Source organism: Rhopalosiphum maidis, chromosome 2, assembly GCF_003676215.2.
Source record: "Rhopalosiphum maidis isolate BTI-1 chromosome 2, ASM367621v3, whole genome shotgun sequence".
Taxonomy (NCBI): Eukaryota; Metazoa; Arthropoda; class Insecta; order Hemiptera; family Aphididae; genus Rhopalosiphum; species Rhopalosiphum maidis.
The window spans coordinates 51222228-51244131 of NC_040878.1; the positions used below are offsets into that span (position 1 = coordinate 51222228).

Consider the following 21904-nt stretch of genomic DNA (forward strand, 5'->3'; position numbering starts at 1 on the left):
GGGGCGCAGTAGCAAGCGCGCTGCTTTTTTATAATATATAATTTATACATATATTACATTGCTGTATAAACACACATATTAACCATACCCACATTCGAGCGCCAAAGCCCGCACACACACACACACGCACACACACACACACACACACACACACACACACACACACACACATGCAATATTATACACACTATTTACTGTGTTATATTGTGCGTGGCGCGTATGCAAGCGCGATTCTCCCCCTCGGACGGGTTCGATTATTCTCGACCGTTGTCGCGAACGCGCGAGTCTATATTATAAGAAGTATAACACTGACGATAATATTATAATATTATAACACCCGGCCAGAGTTTTTCGACAGTTCGGAAGACCGGAATCCGTCGCGTTTAAAAGTTATACTGATCGGAGGTCGTATATGCGTGAAGTGCCGGTGACATTATAATAATTGATATACCAATATATACGCAGCAAATATATAAAGTACACGTGCGCTCGTCTTACGGTGAAAACGTGATCTACGCATTGTCATTACAATAATATTGTATCGCGCCGCGGAATGTCGTCGAATCCCATCCGAGGAATCCGGCGGAAAAAGTCATCGCTGACCGAAGTGAAGATAGCGGTTTTGGGGGCTCCCGGCGTCGGCAAAAGCGGTGAGCAGCACCCGTATGTTATGCTAGATAATAATATTATGTTCACTGGACAGAGAGCCGGTTAAGGGTCAATAGACCTTGTAATAGACCAGACAATTATGCCCCCTTCCTCTCCCCAAATGTAGTCATGTAACGTTTAAAGTTATAATTAAAGTAGCTTATAATACATTATAATGATGATAATAATACTTAAAAAAATATATACAAAATCATTTTGCATATAAATATATTTTTTCCTGGATTTAATTGTGAAAAATCGATGTATCTACAACAGTTCTTCCCACTTCTTATAATTAACACATAATTAAATCAAATTCAATGCGCAATATCCAAAAAATTTAACATTTTTTCATAAATTAAATTTTACAGACATGAAACCATCTGTTCGACTTCCGTTAATCGGAGTCAATTTGACTGAACTGTGACAGACGTTGAAAATATTGCAGTTTTTAAATTACAATGCAGCACTGCACCTCTGCGCAATCGATGTATCAGCCCTGTTTGAAAGATACAACCAAATTCAAATTAAATTATTCTAAGTTTGAATGTCTATGTGAAAAAACTGCAATTGTTTTTCCACTGGATATTTCAATAAATCCAATGGTTTCTAATATAGTATTGTATAGGTATATGTATATAATCATAATGTATGTAATAATATAGGAACCTACTAAATAAAAATGTATATGTTAATTATAACCGAGACGTACAATGATGAGTGTTTCAACTCTTCCAAGAACTACGGCTATGAATATTACTATTATTTTTATAATATACTTTATTTATTATAATGAACTCAATACAATTTGTACGACACGTGCTTTCTATTTCTGTTGGACATTGCATTGAAATTGAAATTATATGTTTCTTTAATTTACTAATGGCGCCAATTACCAAATTTTTCAATAAAATTATTGAATACGTTTCTTGGTTGAACAATACTAATCAAATGTTAAATTAAAGTTCAATATTTTTCAGTCGATTACAAGTGTTTACGGCGTCTTACAAACATGCGACACACCAAATTTATATTCATAAATAGCCTTTAAAAAAAAAAAAAATAGAAAATTGATTTATTATAAAAATTAAACTATAAACATTATCCTGTGCTTTCAAATAATGATATGATATTTCAATTTTTAAGTACGTAATGCCTACGTAAGATATTAAAATTTAAAAATCCTCATAACTCAAAAAATTAAAATATTAAAATATTGTAATAATATCACGAGAAAGCACAGATTTTATCTATTATTACATCTAACTATACAAATTTGAAACTGCTATTCACGAATTTTTTGTATTGTACATTTGTTAGACGGAAAGAACACATATGGGTGTGATGATGAAATTAAAACCACAAATACTTAATATGAATATATAATAATGTATTATAATACATTAAACAACCGATACTAATTTTAATATATCAAGTGTAAATTAATAGGATAAAAAAAATCAAGTTTTTCATAATAATTAACTTTATTTTCGTTAAATAATAAAGATTTGAATTTCTGCTTTAATAAATATTTATGAACGTATAAGTTGTAAATAATTATAACATAAATTAACTATTTTTTTCTCTTGTTTTTAGCATTGACGGTGCGGTTTTTAACAAAGCGATATATTGGCGAATATGACCACCAAGCTGGTAAGTTTTAATTTGAAAATAAATGCAAATAGAATTACAGCCCAGAAAACTCATTGTTAAATTATTCTGCAAAAATAAAATGTAATAATTATTATAAACTAGTAATAAAATAAAATTAGACACTCGTATCTAAATAATTCATAATATCGTATTTATTTAAATTTTCTTTTTCCGTAATAATTATATGGTACGAAACTTACACTAAAACAAATACTTTGTGAAAACGTTTAAGGATAAAAATAACTTTTGAAGGCCAAACAAAATATTGATGAGATTGCATATAGTACACAGTGAACAGAGAATCCTATAATATACAATAAGCTAAGGCCATATAGACTTTAATGTTTAATCTTGCATAAGTTCGCAAATTGCAATAATTTATGTTTAAATGAAATCTTAAGAAATAATAATGACATTAAAAACATCTAAACATATACTTAATGTGTTCATAAATACTGTACACGTTTATACGCGTATCCATATTTGATATTTATGTTATTACTTTACTATAGTAATTTACAAAGGTGGGAAAGTTAATTAAAACAATTTAGTATTGACTTGAGTTAATTAAGTTAAGTCAACGTTAAGAACGTTGAGATATAAGTCAATATTGCAAAAAACAATATATTTTATTCTAAAAGCTTAAAACTTAATATAACGAACTCTACTGTACTAATTTTACTAGACATTTTTTTTAATCACCAACGAGATAATACACTCGCACGTATGTAATGATCGTGGAACTCAATATTTTTTAAATATTAACAAAATATACTAAAAATACATTACATAATACGCTCTTCCTTCATATTAATTTACGCGTTTGTGTTAACTAAATTACTATTAAAAAATATTTATCTATTTATTTATACCTATTTAAAATCTTTGAGTATAGCGTGATTAAAAAAAAAAAAACAATTATAATTATTGTTGAATACAGTCATAGATATGTATAAACAAACTTAATAACTTATCGTATTGATTTTCACGAACTCATCATAATAACTTATAAGTTATAAGTTATTACAAATTTACAATGAAGTATTTTACTCAATTATTAAGTTAACAAGCTAGTTAGATTAACGAAATTTCAAAATACTATTATACTTATTATACTTGATTGTTTGAATTCGTTTGCAATATAGAAACCAGGTACAAGCATGAAGTGATGGTGGACAGCGAACCGATTCTTTTCGAGATACTAGACACCTGTCCAAAGGTACGTATAGAATCTATACTATAGATTATAGACATATAGTTATTATATTATGTATATACATACATTAAAAATAATATAATACATATAATATTATAATGTTAATATTTTAAAAGAACGCCGTATACTCATATTGCACTGTCGAATGTTAAATTATCATAATATGGCAAAATTTACATTCAGAAGATTTTATTTAACTCAGTATTTAAAGTGAATTGACTTTTATCAAGTTCAAAAGTAAAAATATTATTCATGGAAAATTTACAATTTTAAATTATACATAACTTTTTTGAATATTAAAATTTCATAAAAAGCGCAATATTATGGTAGATTCTGGATAGGTACCTAATATTCTTAGCTTTAAATTGTATAGGTAATATAACTTATTATAATTATTATTAAATTTAAAAGTAAGAATATTTATAATAAGTCATATTACCTATACAATTTAAATTCACTCTAATATTAAAATTAACATAGTAAAATGATCAATTCTGAATGTAAAATGTACTATATTGTCTTGTTGGGCATCATATATTTACATATATAGTAACATAAGACAGGTGTGGTGCTTACATATAGGAAATAATAAATAATTACTTGTAATAATAATAATAATAATGTAATTAGTAAGTATACAATATACTCTGGGCTATTCTGGAACCACAGCGTAAGCATTTTTCATTTTATTCTATTATTCTTTAATTTATAATGATATAATAAATAATATTATAATAATTATATATTTATATGATTATGCCATACCATAACATTGACAACAATATTTTGTATTGCCGATTTTCAGTAGGTAGGTAGTTAAAAATGACAAATGTATAATAGTCAATAATAGATAATATAGATAAAGTGAAATTTCCATACAACGAACTTCCATTTTACGAAATTTTTTGTTAAACGAAATATTATTAAGAACTAAAACCTTTATTTTTAAATAAAATTACATTTTATTTAACGAATTCCTCCATATTGCGATTTTTTTGTTGTTGCTTATTCGACATCGTTATTTTGAAGTTTCGCTGTAAAAGGTACTGGTGAAACAAGCTTATATTTTTATTTTTATTTTTTATCAGGAGGTGGTGGGTTAAATCTAAAAATTATATGATTATAGCTGGCCAACAAGAATCATTAAAAAAAAAAAATTTCCTCTAAAAAATGTTAGTTGGATTTTATTTATAGGTATACTTAATATATAATTAAAAGTAGTTTTAATATGTTAAATTGTATAATAAATTATCATCAACTATATTAGTTATAATATTTAATTATAGTCTCGCAATATAATTCCCATATGGCATATGCCTATATTATATGCCATGAGTTTAAATGTATAACAGACAATAGTATTTATTAGTATATAAATTAAAAAAAAAGTTAAAATTAACTTATTTTTAATTTTTTAAGCTTGTTTATGTATTATGCCCATAAAGAATAAACTATCTATATAGGGAATACTTAACGTGTTTACCTATAAGCATATATATATATATATAGATACTTTATACTCGTAACATTAAACTACGGTAAACTTTTGTGCTTGAACGGTTAATAATTATATGTTATACCTAGACTATATTTCCTGTTATACTTATTTCTCAATTTGATAGACTCTTGAAAAATACATTTTAAGCATAATCATTAACTACTATACTTGTATCTAAATCTTGTAAACTATGTGCATATAAATATATAAATAGATAACGTGGTATTTAAATCAATTTCGAATTACATATCATTATCATCGTCAGTTGTTTAACAAACCACTGTTTGCCTGCGTGTAAACATATATTTTTTTTTTATAGAATGACGAAGAGTTACCTTTAAACGATGTTTACAACTGGGCGGACGCGCTTGTGCTAGTATTCGCTATAACAGACAGACGATCGTTCAATTACGTGCGGCGTGTAAAACAAACTATGTTAGACGCTTTTGAAATGCCCGTGGCACTGGTGGCCAACAAGGCTGATATGGTTCATCTCAGACAAGTCAGCACGGAAGAAGGTACCTACATTAATAGTACCTACAAAGTATGTCCAGTGGCATATATTTTATTTTCTTCCGTAGTTTCTGTTCCACTGTTAATCACATTTTTTAAAGACACACTATTATTAAGCTCTGTGCTTACTGAAAAGACGCCAAAAAATCCCAAATGACCTTTCCCGCCGTGATGATCGTGGTGGTGAAGGTTATGATAACCACATACACTTATTTTGTACGGGATATAAGCTGATAGCCCTGTATCCCTTTTTACAGGATAATTGTATATATGCATATATACATATATTATCATTATAAAAATGGAACATATATAGACCCTTTTTATTTTTTTAATTTTTTTAATAGAATTTTGACTTTTACAATTATTGATATATTGCACTACGATACTCTGAACAAAAATGAAATCAATACCCGACATATATTATAAAAATATTTGAATAAATGTATTAATTAAATGTTATTATAGCTAACAATATAATTATTATTCTATACCTGTGGTGCTACAGGTGAAATTTTAGCGAAAGATTTCGAATGTTGTTTCACCGAGGTGGCGGCTGCCGAACAAGTGGGACAAATCGCCGAGGTGTTCCTTGAAGTGTGCAGAGAGGTGTTGAGTGTTCGGCGGAAAAACAAGCAATCGTTGCTGGACCGAATGTTAGGTGGTAAGACGGCTGTTGTAAAGGCGTACGCCCGAGGTAAAAGCGACAGCGCTTTGCCAAAAGAATAATGCATTTTACGATGTCAACACAATCTTCTGGTTATAAAGTTACAACCGCGTGGTATACAATAATATATAGTATATGCACTTCATCAGTACATGAAACATGATGTATACACAATATTTATGTTATCCACAGATAATTAATATCTCGGCAATAAGGCTAAGGGAATTTTTAAATTGTTTATTTTTTAAACGTTATGGGAACATATTATTTACATTTTCTATGATTTCATTATCTGTTTTTGAAACTAGAAAAAAATTTTAATTCCTAATATAATAATAAATATTACTTGATATCCTAATATATTATATTGTCTAGCTCGTGATAAAAGAGTTATTTTGTATATGTAATAGTATTATATAATATATACAATAACAAAATATATTTTGGTCATAATGTTCATATATATATATTATAATTATATACATCGAATTTGGATGCGAGCAACTGTGGATTTCAGAAACTGCAACATACCCATTATTCTAATATATATTGAAATATGATATATATTACACGCATACTGCAACTGGATGCAGATTAATTTAAATAAAACACTCATTAGATATACATTATCATTATGTATGTATATATATACCTCAAGTACATTTTTGTGTTAACATAAAAAAATGTTTTTCTTTAAATTTAGCTTATTTGTAAATAGCACTATATTTTTTTCAAAAAGACATTATTATATACATTTATTATTATCTGAACGTGACAACAAATTATCTTTTTATTTTATAGTCTGAAAAGTGAAAATATAATACAATTATATGCTTTTTTGTGATTTATGTTTTAAATAATTGTAGATTTTAAAAATGATAATCATGACGTGATTTCTTCGCACTTTACATTAAAACTTGCTACAACATACTTTTTATCGTATACTTCAAATATATGTTCAACATTTATAATCGTTTAATTGTTTTATTGTTTAACCTAACTTATAATACATCACATCTTAACATACAATTGTTAAATGTAATAATATCCCTATAAACATTACATAACAAACTGATTTGCGTACTTATCATTTTTTTTTATTATTATTATTAACGAAATGAAAAATAAATGCATCTTAGAATGCACCACAGTCCACAATGTAAATCTTATTTATACAGTTAACTCGGGTTTAGTATTTGTAGTGACACAAAGATACAATCTTTAGTGACAACGATTTTATACGTGTATTTAGAATAACATATAATTAATGCGTTATAAATTATTATTAGTAGGTACCTACTACTTAGTACTTAGTAGGTATAACTGTAACTTAAATTTTATAAATCTGGTAAAATATATTATTTTATTTTCAAATGTTCGATTACAATTTTGACTATTGTTTATCACTTCAAACATATTATACTAATTAACGAATATTCTTATTTTCTTCATAGTTGTAGTAGCATTACCAAAACATGTATGGTTTGAGTATTTTACAAAATACGCCTGTAGGGCACATAATATTATGTTGATGTTGCAACTTCAATATCACTTAGAGGAGTATTTTAAAATTTAATTGTAAACATTATATTTGGTATACTATAGACTATAGTACTAGAATATTATTAAAAAACCATAGATGGGGAAAATATTTCAATTCAATGTTTCAATTACAGGAGCGCCGACAAAATATTCATATGACTTACACCCGTTACCCAGGTTAGTGTTGCCAGATTTTATTTTACTTAAACCAAGACAAACGTTTTTGTATAATTTTCATAAATAAAATACTCATCCACGGTCAACCACCAGTTTTGATTTTAACATTATATTTATTTTTCTCGTTACTGAAATACTGAAATACCACATGACACACACAATGGTCTGCACTCTACAATAACATACGTTCGGTTGTGACGCACATTGAATATAATATATGCGCCCCGATACGAAAAAATGTAATCCCCCCTCCCCTACCAAACAACACTAACACGACACAAATGATTTTATAAATAATGTTTTTATTTTTTTACCTAGGTACTTTATAAAATTGTATGTGTAAGACAAGGACATTTATTAAACACCTAATGTAGGTATACATATTTAATTTATAAATACAATCCAGTCTCAACACCAAATTTATAATTTCTTCCTTGACTTTTCTGAAGCTATAACTATAATAATGACATTGAAAACTGAATTTCTCGTTAAATAAGGCTGAATGTTGAGAAGCGGTAAAAAGTTAGGCTGTTATATTCTCTCTTTTGTGAGATCACGATAAAAATTATTAATAATACTCAATCTCGATATATTTCTTGAAGTACATTGGCCTATTCGTGCACCACTTCTATAACCTAGTGATTGTTGTCAAGCAAAATAAAAATTAATAGGTACTTTTTAAAAAAATCATCGAATGAATTTTTTTTTTGGAGCACAAAAATAATTTTACTCAACATCACCATATAAGTGATCACTTTAAAATTAGTTGCATTACTTTCGTTAAAATCCGGGCCATCGTTAATAAATATATTTTTTATGATACGTTTCTTAGTAATTGTAAATTCGTCAATTCCACTTTCTTAACAGTCCGTAATTTGTAGTATAGGTATTCATATTATTGATTAATTTATACGTTATTTAAATAAAATACCAACAATTGATACCTACATTTCATAAACACTATTAAATTAAAATCTATAAATTATTTTTAAAACAAACAATTTATCCAAAATACGTGTGTTATGAATACGTATGATGAAAAATTATGGAAATAGGTTTAAATTATTGTACACTAATATAAATTTTCTTAAACGAATACATCTATCCATCTTACAAATAGGAAATTTATCAAACTTAGTAAAAAAAATATCTGTGTACTTGTTGATTTTTTATATTTTAATTTTTAAGTAAGTTATACATATATGAAAAATACTCATTATTTGCCTAAGAATAAAAAATATTGTAAAAAATCAATGAGTGAACACACAGATAACTTTCTTATGTAAAGCTTGAACAATTTGCTGTTATTCGTCGGTAAAACGGAGACAACATATGCGGGTGTGATATCATCTTAACTTTACAAGCTATACCTTATTACCTATTAAAAAAAGAAATTATGTAAATGTCACTTTTATTTAAATTTTTTTTTTAATATCTTCAAATATAAAAATTAATACAGTTTGTTCAGCTCAACGATTATAATTATATATTTATAAATTTAAAAAAACTGTTGTTACAAATAATATACATATATAAATGAAGAGGGTTTATATAATATATATATAATGGAGGGATCATTGAGATAATATTGTTACTATATAGTATATAATATTATATAAAAAATTAAATAATTTTAAACAGGGATTAAAAAGTGATTGGCAATCAGCAAAAATGTGAGTCAAGTACAAAAAAAAAATATCAATTTATTCTTACAATATTTCGATATTTTCTCAAAAATTATCGAAAAATTAAAAATATTACATAATATCTAAAGTACCCATCTTATATCTATAATGCCCAATCAATAGGAAGAAATATATTATATATATATGTATGTTGGAACACTATTAGAACCATTGAAGTGCGAAGCACTTATAACTAAAAAATTATTTTCACATTACCAGAGCTGTGAATTTAATGCACTAAAAAATACTGAAAAATGCATTTAAAATGCCAAAAATTATAGTATAAAATGCACTTAAAAGTTAAAATGGTTTTTAATTTGATTTTTATATTTATATTGATATTAATATATTATACATATCTATGCATAAACATTTATTTATAAATAAATTATAAAAAAGTTTATTTAATTTTGAAGTTGATTGATTCTTTAATAATGTGCTACTCGACTGAAACATTTTTTTAAAAATAAAATTTTAATATTTTTAACTATTTTTTTTCAATGATGTTAATTGACGAAATTTAATTAAAAATATCGGAAAATGAACTAAGGAACTAAAGAAAAGTATGACCTAAAAATATTAAAAAGTCAAAAAATTCAAAATAAAAGTTTCATAAATAGATTTGTTGTTACATAATTCAAATTATGTACTTACTTCACAGTTATAAAAAAAATTCACTTTTCTACAAATTCACAGCCCTGCTACTTTATTAAAAAACTAAATATTAGGTAGTAAATTTAATGTAAATTTATAAACGTATACAACATACCAGTACATCAACATCACTTCACCAGCCTGACACGAACGAATTGGGTGATGCCAAGCGATGTTGTAGAAGTTGTACCTATATACACGACTGCGCGAGTGCAGTATCTAAGTCAAGTTAAGTAATTGCGATAAAGATGCATGTCCCGTACACGAATACAATAATAATTATCAATATAAAAATGCTTAGACACATCGAATCGTGATTTAAAATTTAAATTACCATATAGTCGCCTATACATAAGTAATAACCAATAACGTTTAGAACTCCATTTATTGAATGGTTGTGCTTTATTATATATTTTAAGGTCTCGAAAAAGAACAAAATTATATTGCCAACTATTTAAAAAATAAATAATTTTGACTTACTAGTGTAATCAATTAAATATGAAATTGAAAATAATCAAAATAAAGAATTCATATAGTATATGCATATTTATCCAATCCTAGCTGTTATCCCAACTATTTAATTTTGTTCTTAGTTTCTTAGACATATCCGTATTCTGATTATTATGTATCTACAATGGCCTGTACGGCGCATACCTAAGTTACAAACATACCTATATAATTTATTCTCGATCAAGGTATGAACCAATTGCACCTAAAACAAAGTTTCTATTTAAGGTCAGTGTAATACTAGTTGCACTCCTCATATTTTTGTGCTTTTATTCAAATTTTTCTTGGTATTTTGAGATATGAATATATTGTTATTCGATCTAATTCCATATTTCCATTAACATAGACGTAAACTGGAGGCAACTGCTCCCTCGATAATTTAAAGAGGCAATGCCCTCTTGGTATTCTGTAAATTAATTTGAAAAAATTATTATCAAAAAGGCATTTTAGATTTGTAAGAATTATTTTTTCAAGAAAACCGAAAAATATAACTGAGTTTATATTTTGTTTAAAGTTAATAAAGTTAGTTTTTGAATTAACTAACTCCTTGTCACTACATTTTAAAAAAAAAAATGCTAACTTCTCTACTATTTCAATATTAATAGCAGCTACTCTTGTGGAGCTACAATCTCTTCGCAGTGATAATAGTTTCGACCAAATTTGGATGGAAACAGAACAGCTAGCTTCCAAAGAATCTATTTCACCACCCATAATTCCAAGTATATGAACAATATCTTCAAGATTAGGCAGGGGTGAAACTTTTATTTCGATAAACGTTGCATCATATTTCAAAATTAGTATTTATTCTCCCATGTTAGATACAATATTATATGCAGGGGCGGATCTAGACCATGATAACAGGGGGGGAGGGCGATTTTTAAAGGGCACACATTAATTTTGATAAAGTATTTATTTAGGTACATACATATGTTACTTTCCACAGTCTCGTACAGAACAAAAAAAAAATTTTTATAGTAGATAATAGTAATAAAAAAATATATATCAGTATAATTTTGTTACCCTTGAAGTATAATTACGTCAAAAACTAAAATCAGGAACCTAAACTATTTTTTTTGAGAGAACAGGGAGGGGGGGCGATCGCCTCAATCGCCCCCCTCTGGATCCGCCACTGATTATATGTATATAATACAAAAACAAAATTTGCAGAAAATAATTTAAAAATACTTAACGTTCTTCAAAATTTTTGAGTACAAAAGACAACTGGGATGAAAATATTTAGAAGTTTGTAACACCAATACAATATTAATTTCGATAACTTAAAGGTCGTTTAATTTTACGTGCTACAATAAAGGTTTAGCTAATTACTAATTAGCTTAGTATTATTATGCTATGCTTTCCAGTGTTCACTGATTAAGTATCTATATTTAGTCTTTAAGTATCTTTAAGTATACCTACGGTTTATCGACATAAAATAAGGTTTGCCTCATATAAATTGCCCAAGTTACGCCCATGTCCATGTCCATCAACATAAAAATCTACACACTAAAATGTTTGAAATTTAAAAACTTATATATTGATCTTGATTACTAGTTAAACATATTTTATCAGTATCGGGATTTTTATAAAACGTTGTTATTATTGTTACGCACATTTGATCAGTGGCGAATCTAGGATTTTTTTATGGTGGGTGCTATTTTATTAATAATAATAGTCCTAAAGACTTATTATGTACCTACAATTTGGGGAAAAAAAATTAATAATTTGGTACTTAAAAATAAACATAATTAAGCAATATAAAAATTATAAACAATTTAACATATTTTATTTTTTTTTTAAATTGGCGAATTATTAGTAATTTTTAATAAAAATACACGGAACGGAGCAAGCTTCAGCTCCCAAGCACCCCCTCTAAATCCACTACTGCATTTGATGTAACTAGGCAAGTATGAATTTGAGTGATAGATGAAAAAAAATATTCATTATCATTGGATATTTATCAGCCTAATTATTGTTTCGTTAAACACAATATATTGTATACGGGAAAAATCGGAGAGTGCTATAAAAATAGTTTAAATGTGAATTATAATGTAACTAGTATGACTTAAATTTTAAATAACTGATAATCAAAAGTAACTTGTTAAATGTAAAAAAAAAATTATTTATTTTTATTTTGTTATTATTGATGGTTGCAAAAAATTGGTTAGTGTATTCATTTATTATATAATTATAATTTATAACTAATTAGTTGTCCTTAGGTATTTTAAAATGTGTTGAGCGCAATTGGTCTATCGACCCTAAAATGTATAGATCGTATTTGATAAACTGTCCTCGATCACAGTTTGTCGACTTAATCATTTTACGAAATTATCGGCAGTATGAAAAAACAATTTATAATAGAATTGTTTGTACTTTTTTCGGTTTCATATTTTTGATGATATAATTATAGTATTTAAAATATACACTAGTGATCCTGCAAATGTTAGGTATACCTACGGCCATAGGTTAGGCTATGCAACAGTTAACGAACCTTGCAAATATGTATTTGTATTCACTTTATCTATTAATTATTATTTGTATTTATTATAAATCGTTTTCAGCATTCTACGTATTATTTCATATTAATATTTACCTATATTCTTATATTTACATACAATAGACAACTATTTTTTTTTTTTTTACATAATAATCAATTCTCCAAATTATAGTATCTATAGTGGCTATACTTTATAGCCGTGCCGGTGCCGCCGTGGCTGGCGCTGTTAATCGTCTATGTTAGTGATAATAGAAATAGACACAAATCAGTTTCGCACCTACGCGATAAAGAAAGATGATAAGAAAATGCATCCAAATTTTAAATTTTAATGGAATAATTATATGTCGTCGATCTTCGTCGTCATCTAGTCGATATTGCAGCCATTGCTGTTCCCGATCGTTTTCGTTCCGAAATCCGTGCGATTCGCGGTATATGCGGCTGTCGTCGTTTTAATTGTTGACAATAATTTTTTAATAAACACTACTACCAGTAGCATAGCCCATGCACGTACAACAGCGACCTGAAATGACTGTCCAAATTCCGTTAGTTTGTGGTCTACTGTTGATACGTGTGCGATGAACGTTGCTCAACACCCTCTTGGTGGCATAAAAAGTGACCGGCCATGGACGACAATGATCAAGTGATTTTTTACCCAAACCAAGGAGTAGATCCGCACAACCGATGTTGCGGTGGTTCCATGTGGTGTATTCAAGTAACAATAATATAATAAATATACTATTTTTTGTTTTTCCCCCCTCATGCAGTTTGTTTTTCCAGGACATATGTGGTATTATATGCGCTATATTCACATGGCTGTTGATACTGTATGCTGAGTTTGTAGTTACTTTTGTCACACTACTACCATGCCCATATCCAATTTTTCAGTGTGTCAACATGGTGATATTCCAAATCTTTGCTTTCCTTGCGATGGCTTCTCATCTTCGCACAATGTTTACAGATCCGGTATGTTTACATAAACTCATTGTAGTTTTCATACAATATCATGTTACAATACTTGCATAATTTTGGTATTGATAAAAGTACAAACTACATTAGGTACTTTTTATATGTACCTTCTTGTATTCGTTTAACACGTTGTTTTTTAAAGCTAGTCTATTTTATAATACAACTTGAAATAATTTAGTTTAATAGGTCAGTAAATAAATCATATCAAAATGCGTGGTCATTAATTTTTTTTTTATCAAAAGATATATTTATGGAGGATCTCTATTTTAATGCTTACACATTATGAACGTAATAATTACATTCTATATTAACACTATAAAGTTGTTTTTATTATCACAAGTATGTTTACTTACTTTGATTTTATCACTTTATGTATATAAACTATCATGATTGAATGTGTTATACTATATTATGAACAATCTAGTTAACTTGTACTATTAAAATCATTGTTCAGGGTGCAGTGCCAAAAGGAAATGCTACAAAAGAAATGATACAAAATTTAGGTTTACGTGAGGGTCAAGTAATATATAAATGTCCAAAATGCTGTTGTATTAAACCTTCAAGAGCCCATCACTGTTCAGTTTGCCAAAGGTTCATTAAAATAATTTTTAACTCATAACATCACTTGTTCATAATCAAACTTTATTATTACTTGTAGATGTATTAGAAAAATGGACCATCATTGCCCATGGGTTAACAATTGTGTTGGAGAAAAAAATCAGAAATTTTTTGTATTATTTACGGTATTAATAATATATAATCATTTTTAAATGTATACAATCAATATTATAATCATTCTGTAATTTTGTGCTTTAGCTATACATTGCTGCTATGTCAATGCATGCATTATACTTGTGTGTAAGCCAATTTGTTTGGTGTCTACATTCCGAATGGAAGCAATGTTCTTGGTATACACCTCCCGCAACAGTAGTTTTTTTGATATTTTTAGGTTTTGAAGCATTACTATTTGCAATTTTCACCATGGTAATGTTTGCCACTCAACTACAAGCCATATGCTCTGATGAAACGGTAAATATGTTACTTATTAGTTTATGATCTACAAAAATAGTATTTGATAAATTATCATTTTATTTATATAATTTGTATATAAACCGTTTCTTTTTATTAAATTATAAGTATATAAAAATATAAAAATTTCTTTAAAAAGATCAAAATATATAACTGATAAATGGTCATGATATTAATGTGTTTCAACTATAATTCTATATTGTTAATTTTCAAGTATTTAACATACAGTTAAATTCATTTGTAAATATTATTTAGTTAAGGTTAAAAAATGTACATACAAAAATTATCAATAATCTTTTATAATTATCGTATGTGTTCCAGGGTATTGAACAATTAAAAAAAGAAGAAGCTCGATGGATGAAAAAATCTAAATGGAAAAGCTTACAAGCTGTATTTGGTAGGGTTTCCATAACTTGGCTATCACCTTTTTCACAGCCAGCTCCTAAGATCAAAGTAGATAATTATCTACAGGTCTAGTGATATAAACAGTATTTACATATTTTAAAAGTTTACCTCTCGTACCTAATAATATTAATGATTTTACTATATAATATTCTTGTTATTTTAAAATAAATTTATAATACTATAAATTTAAAAATGATGACTGTATCTAATATAAGACAATGATTCTTTTATTAACACAGAGGATCTAATTAATAAGTTTAATTATTTTATGAATTTGAATTGCTATTTTATTATTGTTAAATCCTTACTATAATACAGTCAGTAATTGGTTAATTTGTTACTTTATAGTTTATAAATACTTTTATTTTAATTATTACTATATTTTGCTGCTTTTTCTTACTATTTGTTTACCATTTTTATTGACGAACAATACATTAATATTAATTCTAAATACATATGTACATAAGTCATTAGTCAAAATTGAAACGCCTTTTTCCGTCAAATCTATAACCATAAGCAGGCGAATTTTTAGCATCAACAAGAGCCGGGTTTCTGAACTTGTAGAACGATCCATGGCCGTGAGGTGATCTAGACGCTCCATTGCTCACACCATATGCTTCTCTTGGATAAAAAGCTTCAAATTTTGCCCCCAATACAGAGACTATGCTCCATAAAGCTAAACATAATAGAATCTGTAACTGTTTGAAGTATGAAAATTATGTATTTATATGTTATAAAATTGAAATAATAATAATTTAAACATAAATAATCTATTGTCTTACCTTCATGTTTATGGTTAATTAAAAAAATTGTGTAGAATAAATACTAAATATAAAACAATAAAGGCAACTGATGAAATTTTATTAGTTTCATTTCATGGTAAGTAACAGGTATATGAGCCCACATTAAAATTCTTTAATCATAAACACATTGTGTCATAACATCTTGATTGGTTACCAACTTTCTCTTGACCATGAACACTAAATGTGATAGGGGCATGCCTATTACTCTAATGTAAAATTAGGTTTATTTAAATAATTTATCACATAAAACAATAATTCATATCAGTGTTTAATTATAAAATATTGTTTATATTATTACAAAATATTTTTTTCTTCTATATCTTTATTATAACAGTTTCTTAAATAGAAAACTGTCTTCATTTGTAGATGAATATTTGTTGTGTAGTATTAATATTATAATATGATTAAAAACAAATCACAGTTTTATCATATTGATTGTAAATTCATTGTTAAATCTGTAAAATTAAAATATTTTATTAATCAATGAACAGAAATTATTATTTTTTTAAATATAATTATTAATAATATGATATTATATCAATTTACTTTCAACAATATTTTTAACGGCCATAATTGTTGGTGATCCGGCATGTTTTTGAATAAAGTTGACACCTTCATCACAACATCGTCCTAACGAAGGATCTAACGGAACTGATCCGAGGAATGGAACACCCATTTCATGTGACATCTGAGCAGCACCACCAGTATTTTTTGGAAATATTTCAGATGTAACTTTACATTTGGGACAAACAAAAGCAGACATATTTTCGACAACACCCAATATAGGTAATCCAACTTTTCTGGCAAAATCCAATTCTTTACGGACATCTAACAAAGACACTTCTTGAGGAGTAGTTACGACAACTGCAGAAAAGTTATCAGTTGATTTAAGGAATTGGACTAATGAGAGGTGTTCATCAGAAGTTCCTGGCGGAGTATCAACAATCAAATAGTCCAATGTGTCACCCCAATCAACTTCGGTCAAAAATTGTTTGATCATAGCTAGAAAAATTAAATTTATTAAAATATAATATGATAGAAATAATTTTTAATGTTATCAAGAATTAAAATATAAAGAAATCACCATTTTTCTTTGGACCTCTCCAAATTACAGCATCATCCTTACTTTCTAGCAAAAATCCAACAGACATAACTGATAAATTTTCTTCAACAAACTAAAATAATAATAATATAAAATTAAATAAATTTTAATAAAAATAAAATTTTTTTGATTATTAACTAATATTAAAATAAATATCTCTATCGTTCTTACCACAGGAGACCACCCTGATCCACTTTGATGTATCTATAAATGAAATAAATTGATTAAAATGTTTTCTAAAATTGTTTAATAAACAAGATACAAACATTTTCATCTTGAACTCCAAACACAAGAGGTAATGATGGCCCACAAATATCAACATCTAACACTCCAATCTAAATATTAAAACAAGTGAAAATAAATAAATGCATTACCAGATTATTTACAACAGTGTATTATAACTATATCATTACATTTTTTTGTTCATTTTCCTTAGCTAATACTCTAGCTAATAATGATGTGAATGTACTTTTACCAACTCCGCCTTTACCAGACAGTACTAGTATTTTATACTTCACTGAAGACAGTCGATGTTTTAAAACTTCTAAAGCTAAATGGTTAAGAAGAAAATATAAAATTTGTATTTAAAATAATGTACAACATAAAATGTATGTTGACTTGCCTGGATCAGGAAGTTGAGTAACACCAGATGCACAAATATTTTGATTTGGACATCCTTGGCATGCAGATACTTGACCGGCAGATGAGCTATCTGTGCCTGGACAATCTAAAAATTTCAAAAGATGTAAATCATAGTCTATAGAAGAATAGGTAAGTAGTCCCCAGTTGGTATTTACGATTTAAAGATATAAAATAATAAATTAAGTAAAATATAACTTATTATAAAATAAATGTATAAAAGAAAACAGTTATTCTAAAACTTACGATTTGGAATGTTAGGATCCATTAATTTTTTTCAGAAACCAGTTATTTGTATCATTTGAATTTACCGTATCAAATCAAAAATTCGGCTTATAGACAAGTATGACTAATACTACTGTATTGATGACTGTAGTCTATTCACTGTTGTGGGGGCAAATAAAACGAATTAATATGAATAATTCGTAATCTAGTCAACACAGATTTTAATATTTATGCGGTTTTTCTGACTTTTCTCTCTTATCAGTATTTTTTTTTTTTTGTGATATATCCTCCGTATGTATTTTATCAATCATAATATATATAACAGCTGTTGAAAAGAATTTGAACATGTAGGGATATAGATAATATATATATATAACATTATTTTCTTATATTATGAATTTAAAGTAAACAAGCACTAATCAGTAAACACTGAACTTGCAATATTTTAGAATAATTCTAGTCATCGTAACGTTTTTAATTATCATTTATCACTTTTTTATGTTTGCCGTAATAAAAATATCAACAATCAAAAAATTTAAGTCCAAATCGTTTAATTGATATTTTAAAGGCGTGATTCAATGTAGAAAGCCTTCCAGACTCCAGTATATGTTAACCTGACAACAAATGTTCTAATATACCAACCAAAATAATTTTTTGCATGCATTCCTACTAATGAGCATAAATTTTTACTGAATTGCAATGGAAGTACGAAGTACTGAGCTAAAAGTAAGAAAATTGCTTTACTTAATTAATTTGTTTTGATCAATGATTTGTTTAGACCGTAATTCTAAGTATTTTTTATTTAATACTATGTTTATTGCATAGATACTTAATCATTGTCAGATATTAACCAACCCTAACCATTATTTGACAAAAATATTCAATAATAACTATAACAATAACTATTAATTATAACATTGTTCTAATTGATTGCAGTGTTCCTTGTGTAAATACGAAGTAAATGATTATTGTCCAGAGTTTATTGAGCAATTGAAGACAAACTATGGCCACTTAAAAGATTTTCAATTATTTTATAATAACTTTAAAAAAGATCCAGATTCAGTTTGTGACCTGTGTCCAACATGTAGAATTAACACATGGCGTAATAAATATACAAATTGTCGTGAGTATATTATTATACTTGAATAATAAATGTACAGTTGATTGATTTCTATATAAATTTCATACACAATTTGAATATACAGTGCAACTTTATTATATCGCTTTATTTAATTTTATATTACAGCTATTTTTATGTGATATTAAAAACAAAAAGTTTAAAAGTTTTGAAATTGATGTACAGCTATACTGAGACTTATGATAGTTCATCATTATTATTGATGAGATCAATGCATTCCATTACGATAAACAAAATCGTTTTTATACATATTTTTTTATTTTATTTCCGTTTCTTCACAAAGAGTTAATTAAATTCAATCCTTTAGGACTTGATGATTTCTATAATTTCCCAACTTTTGTTTGGAAAAAATTGATAGGTTTGAAATTTTATTAAAGTTATGAGAATATTTTCCTGATATCTTTTGGGAGACAAAAAGAAAAATTACTAGTAAAATACAAAGTATGAAATAAATATTTTTTAAAAACATTTCCTATTCCAAAATGATTATTCTAGCACTCCATAGTTGCATGAATTCAGGAATAAAAAAATTATTCTGGAGGTGTCATTACTTATAACAAAATCTCACTATATTTAGATGCTCAATATTTTTTTTTCAGCTCAAGTGAAACCACATGCCCGGACCACAAACACTCCAAGAAAATGCTGGTCTAACATCATCCTGTTCATTATAATGCTTTTAGCATTTGTGCTTGGGTTATATTTGCATACGGACTCTTCTAACACTGAATACTTTACCGTTTTAAGTGCAGTTCAATTAAAGTCCACAATGGAATTAATTGAGAATCAATTACCACCGTCAAAGCAGCAGCAGAGCATATTAAAAAAACTAAATGGTGCTTTTTCGCGGCTTCAAAAGCCAGGTGAACCGATTATTTTCATGCTACTGCATGATGATGCAAACAAAAAGACTACTGACTGCTTAGCTTCGTATGCAAGCATTTCGGCCAAACAATATATATTCACTAACTCCTCAAAAAGCTTGTGGATTGACGGGTCAGAATGGAGTAGTTATACGGACGTAAATCAAGAACACTTGCTGTACGAAAAGGTAATAACATTTGACAGCTGCACTAATATTTATAAAATTTAATATAAAATTGTTATAAATCATTATTCATTATAATATCACAAAATAAATTATTTTGTATGTAGAACAGATTTTATATTCATTGTGACTAGATAGTAAAAACTAAATTCCTTAAACACATTATGTACCTGTTATTATTATTTTATTTTTATTTTTTTTAAATGGTTAGGCTCAATTTTTTATATAGATCTAGGTTTTATTGAAATAATAATTGAAAGACAATAGAATTAACTAACCCATTTTTTCAATGTCATTTTCTGTCTTTGAAATCACAATAAAATCAAATTCTGGTTAGACTATAACAAGTTTTAAAATAAATAATGTAAGTGAGAAATCAAATCCACGTGAACCTAAGTGTCATTCTTCATGATTTTGTTTTCCATTTCTTTTGAGTTGTGTTTACTATAAATACCTACTGTAAAAGGTTTATTTTTCAATGAGATAATTGAGGGGGGGGGTTAATTTGGGATTTAACAATATGATTATTAAACCATATTTATCTCTCATTTTTATGCTTAAACTATATATTAGTTTAAATTCTTATTATTTTTTACATTTCAGTTGACTACGTCACTTGAGATAAACGAAGTACTGGTGTTGGAAAACTTGCAAGATTTACCGTGGTCGTTGGCCAGGACGCTGCACCATCTATGTGACACTGAAAATCCAAAATTTGCAAAAGCCATGTACATGCTGGAACTTAGGGTAATGGATAATCTGAAACAACTGTCTGATGGTGAAAAAATAGTAGTGGCTGAGCGGGCCATGAACACGGTATGGCAAAACGCGCCAAACGAGTACAGATCGGCTCTGATTTCCCGACTCACATCCTATGTGGACATAGTACTGTGGGAATCAGACCAGCCATGTAATAGAGAATCTTTCATCAGGATATCGCCCTGAACACAATATCTTCAGCAAAATCCATGATATGCTGACAAATGATCCACTTTTCCGCTGTGCTCTTATAATATTATTACATTTTAACTGCAGATTTTATGTATATCTACCCGGGGAGACAGATGCAGTTATGTTTTTTATTCTATATTATATATATTTATCACCATAATGCTCATTTATAATAATAATATATATTATGTATTACTTTAATATAAGATGTTATATTATTATTTTTTATGCATTAAGAATAAATAAGAAAATCCAATATAATTTATAAGACTGTGTAAATAATTGATTTTATTTTTCATTTGACTAAAAGAAATAAAAAAAGAATAAAAAGACAAGTAATGACA

The 21904-nt window shown here is 27.4% G+C and overlaps 5 protein-coding genes across 7 annotated transcripts; 3 read left to right on the plus strand and 2 right to left on the minus strand.

Moving 5' to 3' along the window:
* Window positions 1-225: 225 nt before the first annotated feature.
* Window positions 226-6885, plus strand: LOC113554457 (ras-related and estrogen-regulated growth inhibitor). 2 transcript variants are annotated; one of them, XM_026958327.1, is made up of 5 exons: window positions 226-650; window positions 2245-2301; window positions 3447-3520; window positions 5335-5533; window positions 6037-6884. In XM_026958327.1, exons 1-5 carry the CDS (start codon window positions 554-556, stop codon window positions 6255-6257), a joined length of 648 nt encoding a protein of 215 aa, XP_026814128.1. In that variant the 5' UTR covers window positions 226-553; the 3' UTR covers window positions 6258-6884. The 2 variants fall into 2 exon arrangements, with proteins under 2 accessions (XP_026814128.1, XP_026814129.1); XM_026958328.1 differs by having other exon boundaries at window positions 227-663; window positions 6037-6885.
* A 6655-nt stretch (window positions 6886-13540) lies between these two features.
* Window positions 13541-15883, plus strand: LOC113551282 (palmitoyltransferase ZDHHC3). Its single transcript, XM_026953441.1, has 6 exons — window positions 13541-13966; window positions 14032-14217; window positions 14675-14811; window positions 14879-14963; window positions 15037-15249; window positions 15571-15883. Exons 1-6 carry the CDS (start codon window positions 13877-13879, stop codon window positions 15724-15726), a joined length of 867 nt encoding a protein of 288 aa, XP_026809242.1. The 5' UTR covers window positions 13541-13876; the 3' UTR covers window positions 15727-15883.
* An 88-nt stretch (window positions 15884-15971) lies between these two features.
* Window positions 15972-16581, minus strand: LOC113551283. Its single transcript, XM_026953442.1, has 2 exons — window positions 16437-16581; window positions 15972-16352 (listed from the first exon to the last, which is right to left on the minus strand). The coding sequence occupies exons 1-2, from the start codon at window positions 16440-16442 to the stop codon at window positions 16125-16127; spliced, it is 234 nt and encodes a 77-aa protein (XP_026809243.1). The 5' UTR covers window positions 16443-16581; the 3' UTR covers window positions 15972-16124.
* Window positions 16582-16711: 130 nt separating this feature from the next.
* Window positions 16712-18687, minus strand: LOC113551281 (cytosolic Fe-S cluster assembly factor NUBP1 homolog). Its single transcript, XM_026953439.1, has 8 exons — window positions 18445-18687; window positions 18182-18286; window positions 17973-18109; window positions 17826-17894; window positions 17731-17763; window positions 17542-17632; window positions 17004-17459; window positions 16712-16912 (listed from the first exon to the last, which is right to left on the minus strand). The coding sequence occupies exons 1-8, from the start codon at window positions 18464-18466 to the stop codon at window positions 16884-16886; spliced, it is 942 nt and encodes a 313-aa protein (XP_026809240.1). The 5' UTR covers window positions 18467-18687; the 3' UTR covers window positions 16712-16883.
* Window positions 18182-21761, plus strand: LOC113551280. Of its 2 annotated transcripts, XM_026953438.1 has the most exons (5): window positions 18182-18330; window positions 18992-19149; window positions 19360-19546; window positions 20161-20612; window positions 21213-21761. In XM_026953438.1, the coding sequence occupies exons 2-5, from the start codon at window positions 19123-19125 to the stop codon at window positions 21552-21554; spliced, it is 1008 nt and encodes a 335-aa protein (XP_026809239.1). In that variant the 5' UTR covers window positions 18182-18330; window positions 18992-19122; the 3' UTR covers window positions 21555-21761. The 2 variants fall into 2 exon arrangements, with proteins under 2 accessions (XP_026809239.1, XP_026809238.1); XM_026953437.1 differs by lacking the exon at window positions 18182-18330 and having other exon boundaries at window positions 18819-19149.
* Window positions 21762-21904: the final 143 nt, after the last annotated feature.